At 52.2% G+C, this 20,564-nt stretch overlaps 1 protein-coding gene across 5 annotated transcripts in view; it reads left to right on the top strand.

Moving 5' to 3' along the window:
* GABRA3 (gamma-aminobutyric acid type A receptor subunit alpha3) overlaps positions 1-20,564 on the top strand; it is a 120,459-nt gene that overhangs the window by 31,801 nt on the left and 68,094 nt on the right. The window contains exon 1 of one of the 5 annotated variants that reach the window (XM_077186229.1): positions 12,033-12,146. The exons of 1 other annotated variant lie outside the window; for it this stretch is intronic. Coding sequence is in view for 2 of the 4 variants with exons in the window: in XM_077186226.1 (XP_077042341.1) it covers positions 12,398-12,598 (201 nt within the window). In the remaining 2 variants the exon portion in view is untranslated. Of the gene's footprint in view, positions 1-12,032; positions 12,147-12,204; positions 12,334-12,363; positions 12,599-14,758; positions 14,786-20,564 lie in introns of those variants that run through there. 3 more of the 5 variants (XM_054641630.2, XM_077186226.1, XM_077186228.1) reach the window with 3 other exon arrangements.

A 20,564-nucleotide genomic window follows, 5' to 3' on the forward strand; every position in this document is an offset into this window, starting at 1 on the left:
TCTTTCTGTAAGAGCCAGAGGCAGCACCTGCTCCCACACTGTGCCCTCCCAAAGGAGCATCCCCTGTTTTCCTGCAGCTTCATGGCTGTCTGCTGTCTGTCCCTGGTTATCAGCTACAAATAGCAGCTCCCTGTAAACAGGAACTGCTGCTCCTGCATTGTGCTAATTCCATCTGGGACACACATCTGGCTGGCTGCAGGAGCTGGGGGTGCTGGAGGGGGTGTAAGGGGGTTCTGTAATTAAACACTCTGGTAATTTGCCGCTCTTCTATCTGTGTGTGAGGGCACGGGGGCTGCTCTGAATGCTGGCACTCCTGATTGCAGTGCTTGACTCCCTGACCTCGTGGATATTGCTTCTGGAGAGGCTTCACAGGCTGCTGGCAGCAGACACTTGTGGCCATCACAGTGTTTATGGGCTCTGCTCCCCTCCCCACGTGCCCTGGCTGCTCTTTATGACCCAAAATCCTGTGTTTTCAGCCCAGCATTTGACCAGTGTGGCCTTGTCTGAGCTGTTCCTACCTCCCCCACCAATCCCAAAATCCCTGTGCTCACAGGTGGAGCTGTCAGCCACTGAATTCCTTCTTGTCCTTTTCAATTATTCCGTGTCTTCCCACCCCTCCAAATACCTTCCTCAGCTCTCTGTGCCAACTCCAAGGAGACCCCGCTCTCACCACAGCTGGAGAAGATGAGCTCAGTTTACAGCTGCCCCCAAACAGCAGCAGCCTCCTGAAATCCTAAAGGAAGAGGGAGCTCTGCACTCAGGACCCCCCTGGACACTGAGTGTATTCAGATTATTCCCAGTGTGGGGGTTCAGTGTGTGCTTTTTGAAGGGCACTGGGGTTGCTCCAGGGCTGAGTGCAGCCCAGCTCCCTGCAGCAGTGGGGGAAATGCATGTTCCTTTGTCCCTGGCATTTCTGCTCCTGTTAATCGTGGTGCTGGCCAACACTCCATCAGGGATAATGACATGGACTCCATGTGATCCCTCTCCTCGTGGATCGATGCTGGGGGGTGCCTCAGCAGCACAGCCCCAGAGCTGGGATGTCAGCGAGGGATGGGAGAGCAGTGCAAGTGGAAAGGAAGGTGGCAATTCCTGCTGGAATATGTGACTAATTGCTGTGCTTTGAATCCAGGGGATTTGAGAAATGTCTGTACAGAGGCTGATTAATTAGTGGTGATGTCATTCTACTGGCAATCCCAGGGCAGGCCGGCTGAAACATCACCTTTGGATGTAGATTTAATCCTCAACAGAGTGTTCTGCCTTGGAGTGCATAATGTGGAGTGCTTTAAGGCAGCCACAGGGAAGCTGGAAATGCTGCCTCTGGCAGGGCAGGGAAAGGGAGTTTTTGCCCTTTTGTTTTGCAGTTTGATTGAGGAGTGTGAGTCTGTGCCTGTCTCAGGGTGATCACTTGGACTTTCCGAGTCCTGGGGAAGTTGTAGCTTCACCAGGTTACTCTGCTGCTCAGCAAAAGCTTTCCTGTAGCATGCCCCTCCCTGCCTTCTTTGGCACCTGGAGACTGCTTTAGTAAACCCCCAAACCCTCAAAACCCCAGGAAAGGGTGAAATTTTGTGTTTATATTGTGTTGGGCTGATTGCAGGGCTGCCTTGCTGAACTTTAGTGCCATGCCCTGCAGAAAATTGCTTGAATTTGGATGAATCTTTGCAGGTTGACAAAATGGCCCTTTGGTAAAAGCTTCCTCATATGGAGACAAAGCTTCCACCATTCCTTCCTAACAGTGTTGAAGTAAAAAACATGGGAGGGCTTCTCTTCTTGCAATGGTCTGCCTAAGCCTTTTCTGCCTGGGAGTTGCTTTCGTTTGGTGGAAAAAGGTAGAAATAAGCAAAGGACTTTTGGGGCTGTTGGGGTGAACTAGAGCCAAACCTCCTCCTTCCCCCACAGCTTCTCTTCAGTGTCTTTTCTTCTCACAGGTTCTGCTTTCTTCCCACTTGATTTTTTTTTTCCCCTCCTCTTTATATAATTTTTTTCAATTTTGTTGTTGGCAGCTCCTCTGTTTCAGATCCTCTTCAAACTTAATTAATGTGCTGCTTATTCCCTCTTCCAGATCGGTAATTATTATATTTAATAAGAGCAGATCTAGCCCTGATCTGTGCATTACCTCCTGCTATCCCAACCCTTTCCAGCTTGCCACAGCTCACAGCAATGCAGCAGCACCCCAGCCCATGCAAAAAGGTCAGAGGGGCTTCCTTAGCAAATAAAGAGCAAAAAATACATCAGACCTAGGGAAAGCCAGCTTGTGTTGTTAAACAGAAGGTGGAAGGAGAAGGGGCTGGGGTGGTTCTTTCCCTGCCCCAGCTCCTGACACATTTGATGGATCCAGATTTGCAGATCCACAGAGCAAGGTCCCTTCTGCTGTTGCTGCTGGCAGAACACGTGAGCCTGCTCCCTCTGTGGAACGGGGCTGTGGGCTCCTGGAATTCAGCAGAGCTCTTGCTTTTCTCTCTGCCTTCCTAATTATCATCTCTGCATCTGCTAATTGTCAGGTTTGCATCAAATCTTGGCGGTTTGTGCGTGGAGAAATTTCCACTTTTGGAAGAGGGGGAAAAACCCCTGTCCTACTGACAAGCTCTGTCTGGGGCCCTTTGAGGACCTTGGAGATGTTCCACACCACCAAACACCACCTCCATCACCTGGGAATCTTTCTGGGGGTTGCAGAGCTAATGCCTCTAACGCTTCCCACCGATCTTTTGTGTAAGAAAAGTAACAAAGTAGCCTGATTAACCAGGATTGAAGGAATTAAGGCCGTGTTTGTGGAGATAGTGATCAATGAGGTCCCTTTTAACACACTTGTTACTCTGGGCTTCCTTTGATTGGCATTTCAGGAGCTACACACCATAAATTACCTTGATGGATTCCCCTGTGCACCTGAATTTAAAAGAGATGAGGCAGAGGGTTATTTTAGTTAATATTCCAGTGTGTGGCTTGCCAGGTGCTGTGCAGCTCCTGCCTTGACTCATAACCTCTGTTCTCTCGCTCCTCAAGTCCTGTCCTACAGAAATAGCTCTGCAGCTGCCCTTGAACCTGCCTCTGGGCTTTCTGGAGCTCCCAAATCCCCTGATCCACGAGTCCTTTCTGCCTGGACCTTTCCTTAAACAGTTTGTGCCTTGAGGAGGGAGCAAGTGCTGTGAGGCTGAGGCAGATTAATTACTGACACAAACTCTTGGCAGGACCTAGCAGCTACTCCCAGGTGCCCAGCTGGGTCTGCTGGCTTGGAGAATTAGCTACAGAAACGTTCCTGGGTGCATGTGGGTCCATGGGAGAAATTCTGGTGCCCCCCACTGCAGCCCATTAGCTCAGTGAAGTGAGAGGCTGCCTTCCTTGGATTAGAAAGCACTTGAGGATGTCATTTACTCAGGCAGATTTCCCAGCTGACTGAGCATTCTTATTCCACTAATTACAAATCAAGAGGGTGGTGTGTGCATTGGCTCCCAGACAGGAGGAGCTCTCCTCCCTAATGGTGGGGCTGGCTGGACTGGGGGAAGCAGAAAGGATCCTGGCCATTATTATCCTCTCCTCTTCCATCAGCTGGAACAAAGTAAAGCTCACTCAGGTGAATCCTGCAAAGTTTGGAGCTCAGATGCTGCAGCCTGGTGCTCTCTACGTTTCTGGGCCCAGGTCCAGCAGGTGAATGTAGGTGAATTCTGCATAATCTTTCTGAAGGGGTGCTCCTCTGTCGGGTTAACAAGATATTTAATACTCTGCTTGTTTGATTTGTCATATATTGGTGATTTGTTAGTAATGTACAGATGTAAGCTTGCATCGTAGAGGGAGGACCCTGGTTACTCATTCTAGCATTAATTCTCCTATTTAAATATAGATTAGCCTGTTAATGGGGAGGGAGTCATAAAGTTCTTATATTTTTGTAGTGTGGAGCTTTAATGCACTCTTTGCTGATGGCTGCTTGAATGCAAGTGGATTCTGTCAGCCCTGGGGCTCACTCAGAGCCAGGACCCCCACTCACTCTGCCTGCTGCTGTGGAGTCACCAGAACAGCCCAGCAGTCCACAGGAAGGGAACAGCTAACCTGAATATTTGGTAGCTTTTGACCAATGTTATCTTATCCAAACTGCTCTCAGCTGCTGTGGGAAGGAGAAGACAGAGGAGAAGTTGCTGGTTTAAGTTTCCCAGTACTGAATGCTGGTGGGCTTTGGGATGTGGAGTGGAAACCACACAGCCCAATCAGCTTCATGGCTTCGTGCTGTGTACGGCTGTTCTGGATTGCACGGCTTGGCCTGTTGTGGCTATTGCCGGTTTGGGGGAAATTACAGCATCTCTTTTCTCATTTTGAGTGTCCCTGGGTCTGTGTTTCCCTGCTTGGCCGAGGCAGGCTGCATTTCCAGAGGCTCCATGTCCCAGTGCCAGGCACTGGGAGCAGCAGAACATCTGCCTGTGCCCGTGCCCTGTGGCGCTTCCTCCCATGCAGAGCTGTTCTGCTCCTCCTTCCTGTCACCAAAAGCACAACTCCCCTGGCTGTTTGTCTGTGACCTGGTTACACCCAGCAGCCCCTCCTGAAGCAGGCAGGCCCTGGCAGAGGCTGAGGATCAGCTGTACACGTGCAGTCACAGCTCCAGCTGGAGCCTCCCAAGCGCTGTGCCAGGGAGGAGCTCCCGCTGCCTGCCCTGGCACCACAGCCTGGTGCCTGCCTTGGTGCTGGCCCAGTTCTGGCAGCAAACTGCTGCAGGGCTGTGTAATGCACGTGACTGAGTGTGCTCCAGGGACTGGGGGTCTCCACCAGCCTTGGGGAAGTGAGGGAAGGCCAGGAGCTGCACTGATGGCTAAGCCAGTCCCCCAGCACCAGCTGTGCAGCCTGAGGAGCTGTGGGCTAACAGGAGAATCCTGGGGCTCTGAGCTGCTCCTTTTGTTGTGCCTTTCTGCCAGGAGAAGGCTAACACCCTAACCATTTCTGAGAATGATGCCCTAAGCTTTAGCTTTTCTATTTTTTCAGATCCTGCACTGCATCAGTGTGAAGCTCTGAACTCCATACAGAGTGTTGGGAAGCTCTCTTCAGTTTGGTCAGACAGAACAGTCCTTCCAGGCCTGAGAGCCAGGGACACCATCACAGCCCCAAAAAGTATAAACAGAAGTAAATTAGGGGGAAGCAAACTGAGGGAATGTGACTTCATTACCTGAAGCTGTAATTGGGGAATGAACCTCTGAAATGCAAATAGAGCAAACTTGTATCTGCCCAAAGAGCTCATGACCATTGTCCATCTTGGGTGTAGCCTCTGCCAGGCTCCTGCACTGCCCAGGGTGTGCCTGTTAAAGGCCTTTAATAAATACCCACTTTATTATTTTAACTCTGGCTGGCCTCTGCTCCAGGTAGCCATCTCAGGCATCAAGAAGTTCCTCCTTTCATTGACCACTGAGCTCCTGGGTCAGCCTCAGCTTCCATGAGGGTGGTTCCAGCAGCCAGGGCTTGGAGTGGCCTGGCCCTTGCAGGCACCTTAACATCATGAGGAGCTCTTATTACCTGGATCTCTGCTGGTTTCCTTCAGTTAATTCACTGTTAGGCTTTGCCTCAGCCTTCCTGTGCTCCCTGTAAACTTCACCAAACGTGACAACATCTGAAACCTTCCAGGGACCATGGCACCGGCAGCGTGGTGACATTTAGAGCTCTTGTTACAGGAGCAGGTTCAGCTGAGGTCTTTGGGAATCTTCTGCTCTGCTGCTGGCAGGCTCTGTCCACAAGCACACTGCATGGGTGACTCTCCTGCTTGATGGAGAGGAGCCTGAGATGGCTGTTTTGACACTCAGAGTCCAGGTGTGGTAGGTCCTGAGAGCACCAGAGTTCACTTTTCCCTGGGGATTTATTCTCCTCAAGGCCTATGCACCCCAAGCTCAGCAGCATCTTTGTGCCAGAAGGCTGCTGATGTAAACTGAGCTCAGTTTATCAAGCTGTGATGAGACCAGGGTCTCCTCTGAGTTGCCAAAGAGAGCTGAGGAGAGTATTTGGAACGAAGACCTGCTATCACATATTGCATGAAACATGAACAGAGGGCATTTTCCAAACGCTTCAGCTGCCGTTATCAACCCCAGTAATTTTTAGTGTGAACCTCCTGATATCTGGCCTTGTTTCAAGTTCTAGGTTTTGGCTCCCTGCCACTCGATTCCTTCTGAATAAAAATTGAGTTCACAGCTTTGTGGGTACAGAGAAAAACTCAGAAGGACCCTGGATCAGAAAAAAACAAGCACAAACAGGGACTCTCAAAGCCAGCCTTCGTAAGCACTTGATTTAGGTGTTAGGTATCTAAATTGTTTCAGAATATTTGGAGTTGACAAGCATGTGCAACGTCAGAAATAGAAATGCTGAGGCATCGAAAACCTTATGACTCCACAGGGGGATCTTTGAACTGATGCTGCTGTTGTAGCTGCAGAACAGAAAACAGGGAGTATGTGAACAGGTCTTTCTCTCCAGGTTTATTTTTGCTCTTGCCAAGGGACTGCAGGACAAATACAGTCTCTTTCAGGCTCATTAGCTTTTATGAATTTGTTCCACTGCCAGAACATAGCTTCTGAATTTCGAGACAGCTCCCCCTGCTAAAAGAGCTCTGGTACTTCTGCATGGAGTTGGACCTGGCTTCTGGAGATTTGGATGGCACGTTTTGTCATAGAAACAAGACTCCAGCTCTCTGCTTTACCAGGATCTGCCTAGACACAGCCCTTGAGCTCTGCAGTGCCTTGCAGGGAGGGATTTTTAGCTCTGTGAGGTGTTGTCTGGGTAGGCATGTTGACCATCTGTGTGAAATGAAGATTTACAGCCATCCTGATGGTCATTGCTGGGTTTTCTTGGGCATGTCTAAGATATTGGTAAACCCTCAGATACACTGGAACCCTCAACTAAGGCAACAAAGATTGTGGTCTTGTGTAGAAACACTGCAGGCATCCCTTGGGATTATGTATCAGTAGATACATCGATCAGTTCCTCTCAGGGAATGTGCAAAGGTGAGGAAAAAAATATCTTTTCCACTAGTGCATGTTTGGTTGTGGATTGTGAGTGATTTTAGGTGAGCCACTGGATGGCTGTGCCTTAAGCCCATCACCTTCCCACCAGCACAGACTGCAGTGCCCCAGCTGCTTCTGAAAATGATCATTTTTCTCTTTTACTTTGCCAGGCTGCTTCTTCAGTTACCTGAACTTCTGGTGGCAGGAGCCACCTTCGTATTTGTCTTGTCAGGATTCAGTCCCAGCATTATCAGGTGCGTGGAATTTCTGGATGAAGTGACAATCTGCATAACACGTGGGATGCAAAGCAAGAGCTCTCTCCATTTTCTGAGGTTTAGAGGGGGAGTTACAGCAGCAAGAGCAGGTTTTGCTGTGTGTTTGAGAGGGTGAAAGGAGCATGTCCTGTAGCCCCTTGCCATGAGGAAGACGTGGGACTGGGAAAAGTCTGTTCTTGTGGGGACCAGCAGATTGTGGTCACCTGCTTTGAGCTGTGCTGGGCTAAAACAGCTCTTGAGACAGCACAGCATTTTAGCTGGCTTTTGTCCACTCAGGGCAGGCTTTGAGGGCTTCACCATGGACATGGAGGGGCAGCAGTGCCTTCCCAAGGGGAAGCACAGGGTGCCTTTCTCGCTCAGCCCAGTGCCATGGTGGGGGACTCTGCTCCTGCCCAAAGGCAGCCGCGCTCCCGCTCCGTGCTGGTTCGTACGGGTGGCTCCAAAGCACCAGCGTTTGGATGCTGCCTCTTTGGATGGATGTTCGGCTTAGCTTGAGTGGGGGTGAGAGCGCGGTGCCACACGCAGATGGCAGAGAGCAGCCCCAGCTGGGAGGCTGGCACAGAGGCAGCCCGGGCGAGCCGTGACCCCGTGGCTGCCCGGGGAGGAAGGAGGGTGGCTGATTTATGGCAGGAGGAGCCGGGGGTCTCTCCGAGTGGAGCCGGAGGCGAGTTGCCATGGAGATGGGCTAATAAAGCACCGCAGCAGCCGGCTCTGACGCTGCTCCGGTTGCAAAGAGCGGGCGGGTGGGGAGAAGGGGCAGCTGCCACGTGGGGATGGAGAGAGAAAAGGTGACACCAGGAGAATGGGACAAGAGTTTGGTCTGGAAGGCTTTCGAGCTGTCCCTGGGTGCTTTAAGAGTAGAAGGGAATGGGAGAACAGAGCCCTCGTGTCCCAGCTCTTTGGGAAGCAGGACATCATCAAGGTGCTCCTCGGCGGTGAGGGACCAGCAGCTCCCAGGGAAAGGCAGAGTGTCTTTGTTCTCTGCAGGCTGGCTGCTTTCCCTGGCGGCAGGAGAGGGCTCCAAAGTGGATGGCAGCTTGCAGGGACCCTCTCCCACAGGACTGCCACAAAGGACTCCGCTGTGCCCAGCACTGGGTCCTGTTTTCTCCAAATGCCAGGGGAGTGCCTGGACCCCAGCAGGACATTTGTAACTGCCCTGCCGTCCCTGTGCTGAGCATCTTTGGTCCTTGGAGGGCTCTGTGCCTCCCAGTGGCCCTGGGGGAGGTTGTCCTGGCATTGTCCCTCCCAGCACACTGCCCTCCTGCCTTCCAGCCTGGGCAGGGTCAGCTGTGCCCTGCCTCAGCCCTTCCCTGCAAAGAGCTGCAGCTTCCCTGGATGCTGCCTTTGGGTGGGAGGAATGGGGATGGCCTGGACTTGTTCCCAAGAGCTCTGTGTCCTGGAGGTTGCTGCACATCCCTAATCTCCTGCTCCAACCTGCACCTGCAGAATGGGCCCTCCTGTTTGGCTGCTGAAGGGCTCAAATCTGCAATTCCATTCTGTTCAAGGGCATTGCAGTGTGGACCTAAAAGCAAGCAGACTTTTATTCTGGCTTGTTGAGCAGGTTGATGGGAGGGAAAGGCTTTGTTAATTATTAGCAAGGTATTCCCAGGCTGCTGTACTTCCATTTTGAGAGATTACTCTTCAATAATATGGTGACAGCCACATTTTAACCTTGATCACCGTAAGAAAGGTTTTGCCTCAAAGCCATGAGCTCCTGGACTGTGCCAGAGTTCAGGGAGGTGTTCCAGCAGGTAAAGGCAGAGACAGGGAGGTTAGATAGTTTAAAAAAGAAATTAAAAGCCTTATGATGGAGAGATGCATTAAAAGATAATTGCTTACAGGTTTCACAAGATGTTTTTACATCTCTTAAATTGATGAATGTATCCACAGAGACTGATACTCTTAATGGAGGGTTACCTTTATTTCTGAATAGAGCAGAGATCAAAGCAATTACAAGTAGATATTGATAACACTACCCATACCCCCCAGAGAAAAGGTCGTCTAAAATTGGACTTCTTAAGCTGCCTAATGCCTGCTTCCCTGGCCAAAGCCTCTTCCTTCCATCCTGACAGCATCCCCTGTTGTCCCAACCCCTCCTGTGTTACTGCTGGATGGTCCTTATGTCTTTAATTCCATCATCATGCACTCTCCAGATGGTGGGAGCACTCTCTTCCCTTATGGGTCAGTTGGTTTTCAGCACTGGCTGGGATAAAGGAAGATTCCCACAGCCTCCCTTGATGTCTCTGCAGGGCTAACAGGTGGGGTGAGCAAATCAGGAGGGGCAGGAAGATTTTTGGGATCTCTGGCACAGCCTCTCTCCTCCAGGAGGGCTTTGACTGGTGGATATTTTGATTAATGGCTTGGCAGCTGGAAGCAGACCTTGCTGTGGTGCACAGGTGCCTGCTCTGCCAAGGGCTTGCATGAGCTGATTATGGTGTGGATCAGCACATCTGGAGGGGCAGAAAGGGTTACAGAATGTACATCCACAGACCTCCTAATTTGGGAGGTGTACCTCTCTTAGGTGCTGCACCTTTTGCTCTGCTCTCAGCAGCTCAGTGTTCATGTGGTGCTCTCTTTTCTGTCTGACTCCAATTAGTCTCTTCCCCACCTTTGTAAGAACCTGTGCTGTGGCTACAAGGGGAGGGATTCAACTTGATTTTTAGAGCTTGGAAAAGCTCTTCCAGTGAAGGGCCATACACCCAAGACTCACTCAGGCTGCTGGCAGTGTCAGAGACCCCTGAGTGGGGAGGCAGGGCTTGGTGAAGGCATCTCAGGGCAGAGTAAGAGATGTTGCTCCTGGGAACTGGGTGTGACTGTGGCCTGTGGAAGAAGAGGCCTCTAGAGGAGCATGGTTTTCATTGCCTCTGACTGTTGTTAGCAGTACTTAAATGTGTAAATCTTGGAATGTTCTTCAATACGAGCCATTTAAAATCCTGAGTCACTTCTGTCTCCGGATATGCCTGTCTCACTGATTCTGTTTCATGCCTCTTCTCAAATCCAAGGCAGCTCATGCCAGCAGCTGAATCAGTTTGGAAAAGAGGAAGAACAAGTATGAGGACGATTTCTGCTCTCAGCCTCAGGGCCATCAATGTCCTTGAGCAGGCCATGTCCCCTGTCTGGCCATGGTCACCCTGGTGTATTCTCCAGTGGAGCACCCCCTCCCAGGGGAAGATGTTGGGCCAGACCCTTGGGGCTCTTAGCTAAGGGAATGGCTGTGCCTTGGGACTCCCTCTGGGCTCTTCCCTGTTCCCTTGCCAACACTCTTTTGTTCACAAGCATATCAATGAGGAACAGAAGAGGTGGCTTGGAGGAAACGTGGATGTAAGCAGGAATTCCGTGGGAAGAACTATGGCCAAATTGTGTTGCTCCCAGGGCTCTTCCTTAGCTGACCATGCCCTGAGTAGGACACTGGATTAGCTGCTGGTGTCCTGAAATCTCTTCCAATTCAAGTTTTCCTATGATCCTATGATTTGTCCTAGTTTTGGAGACCAGCAAAAAGCTCCTCTGCCAGCGCGCACACACAGCTGTCTTCTTGAGTGATGCTTTATGTTATGGCAGGAGGAATTCAATGCAGAAACAGACTTTTTTTTTAAAATGGCAACAGCCCTGCACCATGTACTGGGTGCTGTCATTCATGTGTGAACAGCCTGAGGACAATTAAAATGTTGGCTGTCCACACGAGATCTCTCAACTTAGGTCTCTGCTGCTCAAGCAAAATATTTTTCAGAGGACAGAAAATAACAACTTGAAGGTCTTGCTGCTACTGCAAAATTGTCCTGTGAGTATTTAATCTCCATTGTCTGGGCTTGGATGTGATGTTGAGGGCTGGAGAAACTTATCTTGATTAGGGTTTGTGGTGGTTCAGAGTTCCTGTAAGTGAGCCAAGCATTGCAGTAACAGTAAAGATGCTCTGGTCTAAAACATGGCAGATTTGATTGTGAGGGCAGTGAACAGTTTTTGTTCGAGATGTTGGTCTTCAGATCTTGTGAGCTCCTCAGGTCTTGCCTGTGGACCCTGCCCAGCAGGGGAAAGCAGAACTCTACTGGCACTTAACCCGCTGCTTACAGATACAGCTGGATACATGGACTAATAAACACCATGCTCAGACCACAGGGAGATGAAATTTGGCTTTGAAAGAGAGATGAGGTTCTCTTCCTACGGTCCAGGAATGTCATGATAAATACTCCTACCTCACCAAAGCCAGGATGGCTGTGTTCTGCAGGGATGAGGTAGAACCGTGATTGCCCCTAACTTCCTCCTAGAAGCAAGAACTGGGTCATTTTCTAATACCTCAATGCAGAGAACTGACAGTTAAATTGGATTTAATCACCCATGCCTTGAGGGCCCTTGTCCTGAAGTATGTTTCCGTGTTATTTTAAGTGTTCAGAACCAAGAGTATTTTCCAGAGGAGCTCTGGGGTGGCCAGCAGTGCCTGCAGTGATGCTCCATGGCCCACCCCAGAGCCCCGGTGCAGGAGGGCAGGTTCTGTACCTCGAGTCAGCTGCGGCTGAGCCTTGCGGTGCGTGCTGAGCAGGGAGAGCTCTGCAGGGACAATATATTTTGAGTGTGCCTCACTGTCAGCTTTCGCCTTCCCAGCTTCGCTGCCGTGTGCCTCTGCAAAACCTCCCCGAGCCCAGCCGGCTGTGGCCAGCCCTTCCTCCTGGCTCCCTGCATTTCCACACCGCTTCTGCCCTTGCCTTCGCTGCCTGCTCCTCGCTGCATTTTAACCTCCTCTTCCCCCTCTCCCCTTCCCCGCCTTTTCCCCCTCTGCCTATCGTTTTATTGCGATATAACCTCGGCAATCCCAACTTGCGGGCCAAACTTCCCTGCCCCGGCGGCCAGGCCTGGCAGCTTGGGGTGCTGCCCACCTCCTGGCAGGAGCATCAGCGCCTCGAGGAGCTGCCCCCTTCAACAGGTAGGGAGCAGCCAGCCCTGCTCTGCTCATCCTCCTGCGCCGAAAGGATGGCGGTGCTCTGAGGCCGGGGCTGGGCGGAGGACCCCGGAGCATCCATCGCTCGGCGAGGTGGCCCCGAACCGGGGCAAGAGCCAGCGACCCATCCCCGCTGCCTGCGCTGCGGGGCGGGCGGCTCGGCACAAAGCGGGTGGGTAAACCCTCCTCCGGGGCGCGGGGAGGAGGAGGAGGAGGAGGAGGAGGAAGGCGGGGGGATGCTGCTCCCCTCCCTCCCTCTCTCCCTCTCTCCCTCCCTCGCTGTCTGCCTGGCTCGCCGCGGCCGGAGCAGCGCGCAGGCGGCACGGGCAGCCCCGGCCGGGCGGCACGGCGGGCTGGGCGCGGAGCCCTGCGCAGCGCTGCGGAGCCCGGCGGGCTCCGGCCGCCCCCCGAGCCCCCCGCCGGGGCAGCCGGCGCCGGTGAGTGCGGGCGGGCGGGCGGCGGGCGCGTCCCCGCTCCCCCGGGGCTCCCCGAGCATCCCCGGCAGCGGCGGGCGCGGGGGGCAGCGCGGAGCCGGGCCGGGGATAGGATAGGGTGGGATGGGAGGGGATGGGGCTGCCGGGGGCTGTGCTGCTCCCCGGTATTGTCTGGGGGTCGCGGACAATAGGCGGAGCGAGGAGGGAAGGGGGGGCTCGGCGGGCGGCTCGGAGCATCCCCGCTCCCGCGGCGGGTCCCGCGCGTGTCGGTCCGGAGCGGAGCCGTGCCCGGTGCTCCCCGCCGGGCATCCATCCCGCCCGGCCGGCACTGCTGCCTGGAGAACGGGGAGAGCGGCTGCGGGGAGAAATGCCGGCAGGAGGACGATTCTGAGCCCCCCTGGCTGGAGCCGGACCGGGAATGCAGGGGAAGGGCTGAGCGGGGAGGAGGGTGTAGTAAAGCAAAGTCAAATTTCCCCCTGAATCCTGCAGCCAGGCCTAATGGGCACAGATGCTGTGTTGGGCTGGGGAGGGAAAGGAGTTTTGGGGGCTGCAGTTTCTGAGGCTGGTGTGAGGGGAGAGGGGAAAAGAGCTCTAGGTCTTTTCTCCTTCTCCCAGAGTTACTAGGACTGAGATATGGATCATTAAAAAGGAATAGCCTAATGCAATTAAGTGGCAGACAGTCCCCACTGCAACACTTAGCCATTGTTCCTCACTCTGCCTTCTGCCAGAATGGTTCTCGCCTGGACAAGAGAAGTACAATTGAACAAACAGTTCATTTCCCTGGCCAATTGCATCTGTAGTGTCTCCCTCGAATCTGCTGCTGACTGGCTGCAAATGCAGCAGCGTCCCCAGACAGAAACGGAGAACCAGGACCCTCTGGTGAGATTCCCGCTGCTGTGGGCTGGCAAGAGCAGCTCCCAGTGGCTGCTCACCCGAGATGTTCTGATGGCAACAGCAGAGCAGGTTTGCTCCCTCACCTCTCCCTCCCCTTAGTGCCTTTCTGGGGAGCGCAGGGAAAAAAAACAGCAGGTGCTGAGGCAGGACCAGCCCACAACTAGAAGATGCTACTTGTGGTTCAGGCAAGTCTTGTCCTTTCTGTAGTCTGCCTCTTAACTTTTTCCTTGCCCTGGAGGATGCGGGATTTTGGGGGGTTTTGAGGTGATGCTGTCCCGGTGGAGTTTGGCCAGGCTGCCCTTCAGCCTGTGCCCCGCAGTGCCCAGAGGCAGCAGTGCTGGAGCCTGACCCTGCTGCTCCTTTCTGAGAGAGCAGCTGGAGGGATTGCAGCTGCACCTGGGCCCTCGGCACAGGCTGCCCTGGAGGCTGCTGTGTCCTTCCCCTGGAATCTGCTCCCGGCTCTCAGGGTGCAGCCAGCCCAGCGTGTGGGGAGGCACAGATGCATTGTCTGCACTGCTGCGAGACACCCTCGGCACGGGGGGACTGCTGCTTCTCCTCGCTTTGGAGCTCCTTATCACAAGTCTGCATCATGGAGCTTTTCCCCTTCTGTTCTTTCTCCTTTCTTCTCCCTTTGTCAGTAGACTGCCACCTGTCCCACTTCACTCTCAGCTTCTCCTTTGCCTTTTCCTGCTTAATGTGTTCTTTCACCTCAGTTTTTTTTTGGTTTTTTTTTGGTTTTTTTTGTCTAAGTAGACCATGTCCTCTTCAGCCTGTTTCTCTCCACACTGGAGACAGAGCCCAGCCCCTCATCTCAGTCCGAGTATTCCTGCCAACTGTTTACAAAAAGTAGCACAATACCCAGGCTGAACACTGACATAATTACATACCCAGCCAGAGAGTGTAGTAAATAATCCAGCTTTTCAGGCTTTTGCCCAGTGGTGAGTCTTTTGCCATCTCCTCTGCCCATGGGCTAAATGTATTATACTTGGCTTGCATTCACTCCCATTCTGGAAGCACGGAGGCAGCGCAGCCGCGTGTGGCACAGAGTGGATGTGCAGGGATGCCTTGCACCATACACACTCCCTGTGTGTCTCTGGCCACTCCTGGCTCTGACAGTCCTGCTGGGCTCCTGCCAGGGCAGGGAGGCTGCTGAGGTGTGGGGATTGTTCCACCAGCGCGGGGAAGATGGCTCTGGGGTGAAGGTCAAAAGTGCCAGCAAAAAACCGCGGGGCTTGGTGAGCAGTGTTTGCACTGCTGGCCAGTTTTCCAGAGGTTGGTGTGTACATGGAATTGCAGGTACACAGAGCTGTGAATACTGTCAGCACGGTTGTATTTCCAGTTGTGATTGTGAGCCTGGGTCTGTCTGCAGTTGCTTTGATTGTGAGTCAGTCTGTCTGCAGTTGCAGTAGCTGTGAATCAGTGTCTGCCTGTAATTATGTGGGTGAATCAGTGTTGGCTTGTTACACTATGAGTGCAAACGGTTTCCCATAGCAGTTGTGGGTGTGAATCACTCTACAGTCCCTCTGGATGTGTTTTTGAGTAGAAAGATGCAATACTTGGATTAATTTTGTTTTGATGAGGAAAAACTGTCAAGCGGCTTCTCATTTTGGAAAATTAAAGCTGGGTTGGGAGTTGGGCACAGACCTTATTCTTTCGTTACCAGCAGAACAACTTACAGAAGAAATCCACTTTAAGTCTTGCTCCCAAGATTTACATGTGGATCTAAACCTTTAATTTCTTTGCCTGGTGCCTCTGCTTCCAAGTGTCTTCTTCTGCTGGCATCCCTTGCAGAGCTGCAGACAACACATTTGATAACCATCACATGTGCCTCGGATCTTCTGTGTGTGACAGATTCACAGGAAGGTTGTTTATGGCTCCTACAGAGCCTGTGTGTTTGCAGGGATGAGGCAGTGTGTGCCTCTTGGGTAGGTGAGCACAAACATTTCCATGCTCAGGAGCCGAGGGCTGTGTGGTTCCTCTGCCACACGCCCCTCACTGAGAGCCAGGGCTGCTTCTCTACGTAGGTGGCAAACAGCAACTTGGATTCAGGTGGATGGAGGTGTTGCTGCTCTTGGTCTCTGATTTCTCTAAAATGCTGTAGCAGCTTCTGGCCTTCAGCAGCATCTGTACAGCACCAGACAGCGCTGAGCTAGAGGCAAGCTGGAGACATCCAGGCGACCTCAGGTGATGGAAGCAGAGCCCAGGGCTGGATCCAGGCTCCCAAAGGCAGCTCCTGGCTGCTGCAGGTGGAGCTGGCAGGGCTGGGCTGCTGAACTGGGTATCTGTGCCTGTGCTGTGCAGCACACACGGGCGTCCCAGCCAGCTCATTTCAGAACAAAGGGATGCAAACAACCTGGGATGCGCGACAGGGGTCTTGTGAAACACCACAGCTCCTTACTCAGCCCTTCCCGGGCTTCCAGATGAACTGTGGCTGCTCATTGCTGCCCCTGCCCTCGAATGAAAAGATGTTTTTGTTCCAAGGGACCCTCCTTTTCAGCTGGAGTGATTGAGAACTGAAGAAAGCCCTCCCCAGCAGGGACACAGGGCAGTGTGTGCCTTGCCTGTGTTTATTGCTGCTGCACTGAGCACTTGCTGGCTGCTGGCTCTGCAGAGAGAGCTTGGAGCTTTGCTCAAAGAGGCATTAAAGAGGCACAGCAGTGGCCACCAGAAGCCTGGTGTGCTCACAGAGGGCTGGGGACAGCTGGACAGAGCCCAGCCCGTGCAGGCTGGATGATTCTGCAATCCTTGAGGGGTGTTGAAGAACCTCTCCTGCTGCCCGGGACCTGTTTTGGAGAGCCTCCAGTGCAATGAGGAAGGGCTTTAATGAGCTTCTTGTGCTGTGCAAGTGCTCCTAAATTTGGGGGTAAATATGCAGGTGTTGTGAGGTCACCTAGAGCGCTGTGCTTGGCTGTGCTGCCGTGCAGGTGGGCAGATGGTGCTTGACACCACTGGGGTGTGGATCACCCTCTTCTTCCTGCACAGAAGTGCTTTGAGCTGGGCTTTTGGGCTGAGGCTGCCTCTTCTTCCCAGTCTGATTTCCAGCTGGCTCCCAGCATCAGCTCCTCATTGCACAGCCCTCCCTGAGATACCTGACTTGACAAAAGATGTGCAGCTGCTGCAGGTCCTGGGGGCTCAGTGGGAGCTGTCACTGCTCTCACCCCTCCAGCTGATGCCACTGTCCATGCATGGCACGTGGGGATGCTGATCCAACGACACCACAGGTGGACAGCATCTCTGGGCACAGTGCTGGGGCAAATTTGTCCTTTGGGCTGGTTTTTGAATGCTGTCTGCATGGTGAGACTGTTGCTGAGTGAATCAGATGGTTCCCCTGGCTGTGCATCTTCCCAGGAGGCAGTAATTTGGGTGAGATGCCCATGTGACTCTCACAGACGTGCCCAGGTGGGTTTATGGGCCTCTTCTGCCTGCATTTCTTTTCTGGTGCTTGCAGTATCCCCCTCTCTGGCCATTCTCTCAGGGTTTTGTGCAATTTTATTTTTCAGTCTCCACCTCCAGAGTTCTGTGTCTCTCCCTTGTCAGCAGTAAGCCTGTGCTAATCACTCTTTCCTAGGAAGGCACTTCAGAATATTTAATGGTTTCTAGAATAAGGATTTCTGGGAAGATCAGGCTCAGTGTGCCAAGTCAGGAGATACCCAATGTTGGCATAGCTACTAGGATACCTTGCTGCTTTGGAAGTTTCCAGCACTTTTTTTGGTTCCCAAACCCACTTCAGTGGCAGCAGGGGCTGGAGCATGTTGCTGTCATGAGGGAAGGAAGGAAGGGAGCTTTTCCAACTCCTTGTTCATAGCACATCCAACAGGAAGACTGTATTTCCCTGGAGTGTTGTTGTGCTGTAATGCTCTGGAGATTGGACAGGTTGTCTTGGAGAGGACTGGGGATGTTTGTGAAGCCCTCAGGTGTGTGCTCATAAAGACACCTGCCAAATTCCCTGTGTTGTGAACTTCAAGTATTGCTGGATTCCAGCTGCAGGGTGTCAGCAGAGCTCTTAGGAAATCTGCATTGGATTCAGCTGTGGAGGTTACCAGCAACTGCACAATTAGTGCTGAGTGCATTTGCTAACTGTGCCATTAAGGAGTGAGCAGTGGACAGATGGAGGAAGGAAGAAGTGCAGGGCTGCTCTGAACACACACCATCCCTCCAGACTCCATCTTGCACAGACACACAGGAGAGCCAGAAGCCCTGGGGAAGGTGTTCTTTAACTCATATGGAAGAGGAGGTCAGTCTAAAGAGTTGTACCACTCTTTTCTGAGCTTGAAAATATTGGTATTCTGCACTTTTTTCTTCATGGACACAGTGCAGTTTTCCCTTCAGCAAGTCCTAGTAAGAGATTTGTTTTTTTTTCCTTCTTTGAGGCTGCTAACAGCCAATTAACATTCCCAAACCCTCGCTTGGTTCCATGCAGTTAAATGCACGTTGCCTGCATCCTCCCTCCCCTTCCCGGGGATCAGGGATCCCTGCAGGTATTCAGATCGAGGCGTTGGCTGATTCAGAGCTCTCCTGAGTGGGAAGTGACAGCTGAATAGCCTAGCATAGCACGGGGACAGCCCCAGCACGGCTGCAGGAGCTCCAGGGCTGCTTTTCCTGAGGCACCCTCGTGGGTGTTTCCATCCCTTCCCCGGGCACAGAGGGACCCCTCTGCCTGCTCTGCCATCAGCACCCTCTCCACGAGCTGCTCTTGTGTGCTAAAACCTCAGGAGCTCAGTTACTGGGCTGTTGAAACCTGCAGAGTTGTTTCACAAACTGATTTTATTAGGGAGGCTGTGTGGCCAGTAGCTGTTGGGCTCCTAAAGCACTTGCACCAGTTGGGTTCTTGTGTGTGCCTGTGGCTGGGCTTGCAGGAGCCCCAGGAAAGGGGAGAAGTGATGCTGAGAGCTGCTGTGCCCCAGGAATCACACCAGGATCTGGCTGTGGGGGGCTTTGGGTGATCCCTGAACCGTCTGAATGCTGAAATCCCCTCTGCAAATCCTCTTTGCATTCCCCTACACTTTCCTGCCTGGCAGCAGGATGATGAGCAGGGCTGCCTCTGCTTCTCAATCCATCTCCACATGTGCAGTAGCCACAGGATGAGGAGAACACCCTGCAGGCTCTTGTGTCCAGCTTCCCAAGGCAAACACAATGCATGTGACCAAAGGGAAGTGGCAGGGAACAGTGCCAGGCTGTTCTCCATGCTGGGCTGTCCTCCCTGAGTGCAGCCACAGCCAAGCCCCATTTTGGGGATGTTCTCAGTGTGAACAGAGATGTGACTGGCAAAATGTTTGCTTGGGCAAGTAGTGAAAACAGATTGTGCTCCAGTGCAAGTGTGTAGAGCTGGTTCTGGTGCTTCTAATGAGACTTAAGCACAAATTTGATTTAATTTGAGCACCTCTGTTGTCCTTGGCTAGCATCTTCCTCATCAGAACTGTCCAGAGTAGAAAATGAACTTTCATCTCTGTGTAATATTGAAGGAAAACTCTAGGAACAAGGTCTGGTGAAAATGCAGTTGTTAAAAGCTTCTTGGCACAGACAGGACACACCCACGTGGAAGGTGTTCTGGATTTTGTCACTGTTCCTGACCCTCTAAATTACCTTGTTCCTCCATTTTCTAGTGCTCTTTTTTTTTAGCTTCACTTTTCCACTGTTGGTGCATTACCTGCTCCACCCATGGTTTCACCAAATCTGATAAAGATGGCCCCAAATGTTCTACAGGAGCCACAACAGTTCCTGCAGAGCCAGAAGGCACCTGCTGCAAATCCAAGGTGTCCTCATGTGTGGGGATCCCTGGTCAGAATCTGCTGGCTGTGCAAATTCTGCCCAAACAAAGCATTTTTTTAAATCAGCAGTTGAATGGGAAAATGTTGATTTCAGTGAAAATTTTCAGTGGTGTTTTGGGGAGGGGAGGGGACAGACAGCAATGGTTCTTTTATTTTTTTTTTTTTTATTTTTTATTTTTTTTTTTTTGCTTTTGGCTAGTATTTGAAATTGCCTTAGGAAAAAAAAAATCAATTAAATACTATTGTATAATATGCAAGTTGAAATGAAATGAAAGGGAAAAGTTGAAACGAAATCTGTTGAGAAGCTGCTTTTTGAAGAAGTTCTGAATTTGCCTTGTAAGAAAAATCAACATTTTATCTGTCCTTGTTGTGATTTGGAGCGAAGTCTCCCAGAAACATTGGAATTTCCCACAGAACAGATGTTCAGCCAGTTAATTTGTGCTTCATCATCAAATACTTGAATTTCCAAGACTGTGTGTGTCCCTTCTCAGCTGGAAAGTGGGGAGAGCCAGAGGAGGGAGGCCTCCCAAATCAGAGCTTTTCTCACCAGAGCCATGGGTGTGTGTCCATGCCAGAGGATGAGCTTCCCTAGGGGGCATTCAGGTGGAATCCTGATTGAAAAAGCCTGAGCACACTGTGCCTAAATCAATCTGTGCATTCATTTCTGCAAGGATTTTATGTGGCTGATGGGGAGGAAGGTAAAGGTAACTAGGGCCAAATGCTGGGTTGGTTGGTTGGTTTTTTTCCCCTTGTGCCTGCTGTTAGTGAGTATCTTGCCAGAACAAAAGCTGAGGTGGGTGGTAAGGACTGGTGGTGTCTGGCTCTTACCTTCTGCCTGCCTGGTACCTCATGTGCTCCTAGAGCTGAAAAACAAGGATCAGGCAGTGCCTCCAGGGAGACTGTAGGGCCCCACTGCTGTGGGGAGACAGCTGAATGCAGAAATGTGATGAAGCACACCAGCCTCTTCTCCAGGTGCACGCTGAGGACATGTGTGCTCTCCAGGTGTTTCCCTGCTGCTGGGCTGAGCTCTCTGCACAGGAGGGAATTCTGCTGGGAGCTCTCCTCTCCCAGCTCCCTGTGCAGAACCCCCTGCTCCTTGGCAGCACTCAGATAGCTCCCCTGCCCCTTCATCCTGGGCCAGAATTGCCATCCAGCTGCTGGGCTTTGGCAGCGCAGCCAGCACCTCCTCCAGTGCTGGAGGGAGCTGCCTGAGGCTCTGCAGCGTGGAGAGGAGAAACCCAGAGGTCACATTTAGCTGGCACCAGCACCTTGCCCTGGTTTCTGCCTGCTGTGATTGACTGGAGCCT

This window comes from Agelaius phoeniceus, chromosome 14, assembly GCF_051311805.1.
Source record: "Agelaius phoeniceus isolate bAgePho1 chromosome 14, bAgePho1.hap1, whole genome shotgun sequence".
Lineage (NCBI taxonomy): Eukaryota > Metazoa > Chordata > Aves > Passeriformes > Icteridae > Agelaius > Agelaius phoeniceus.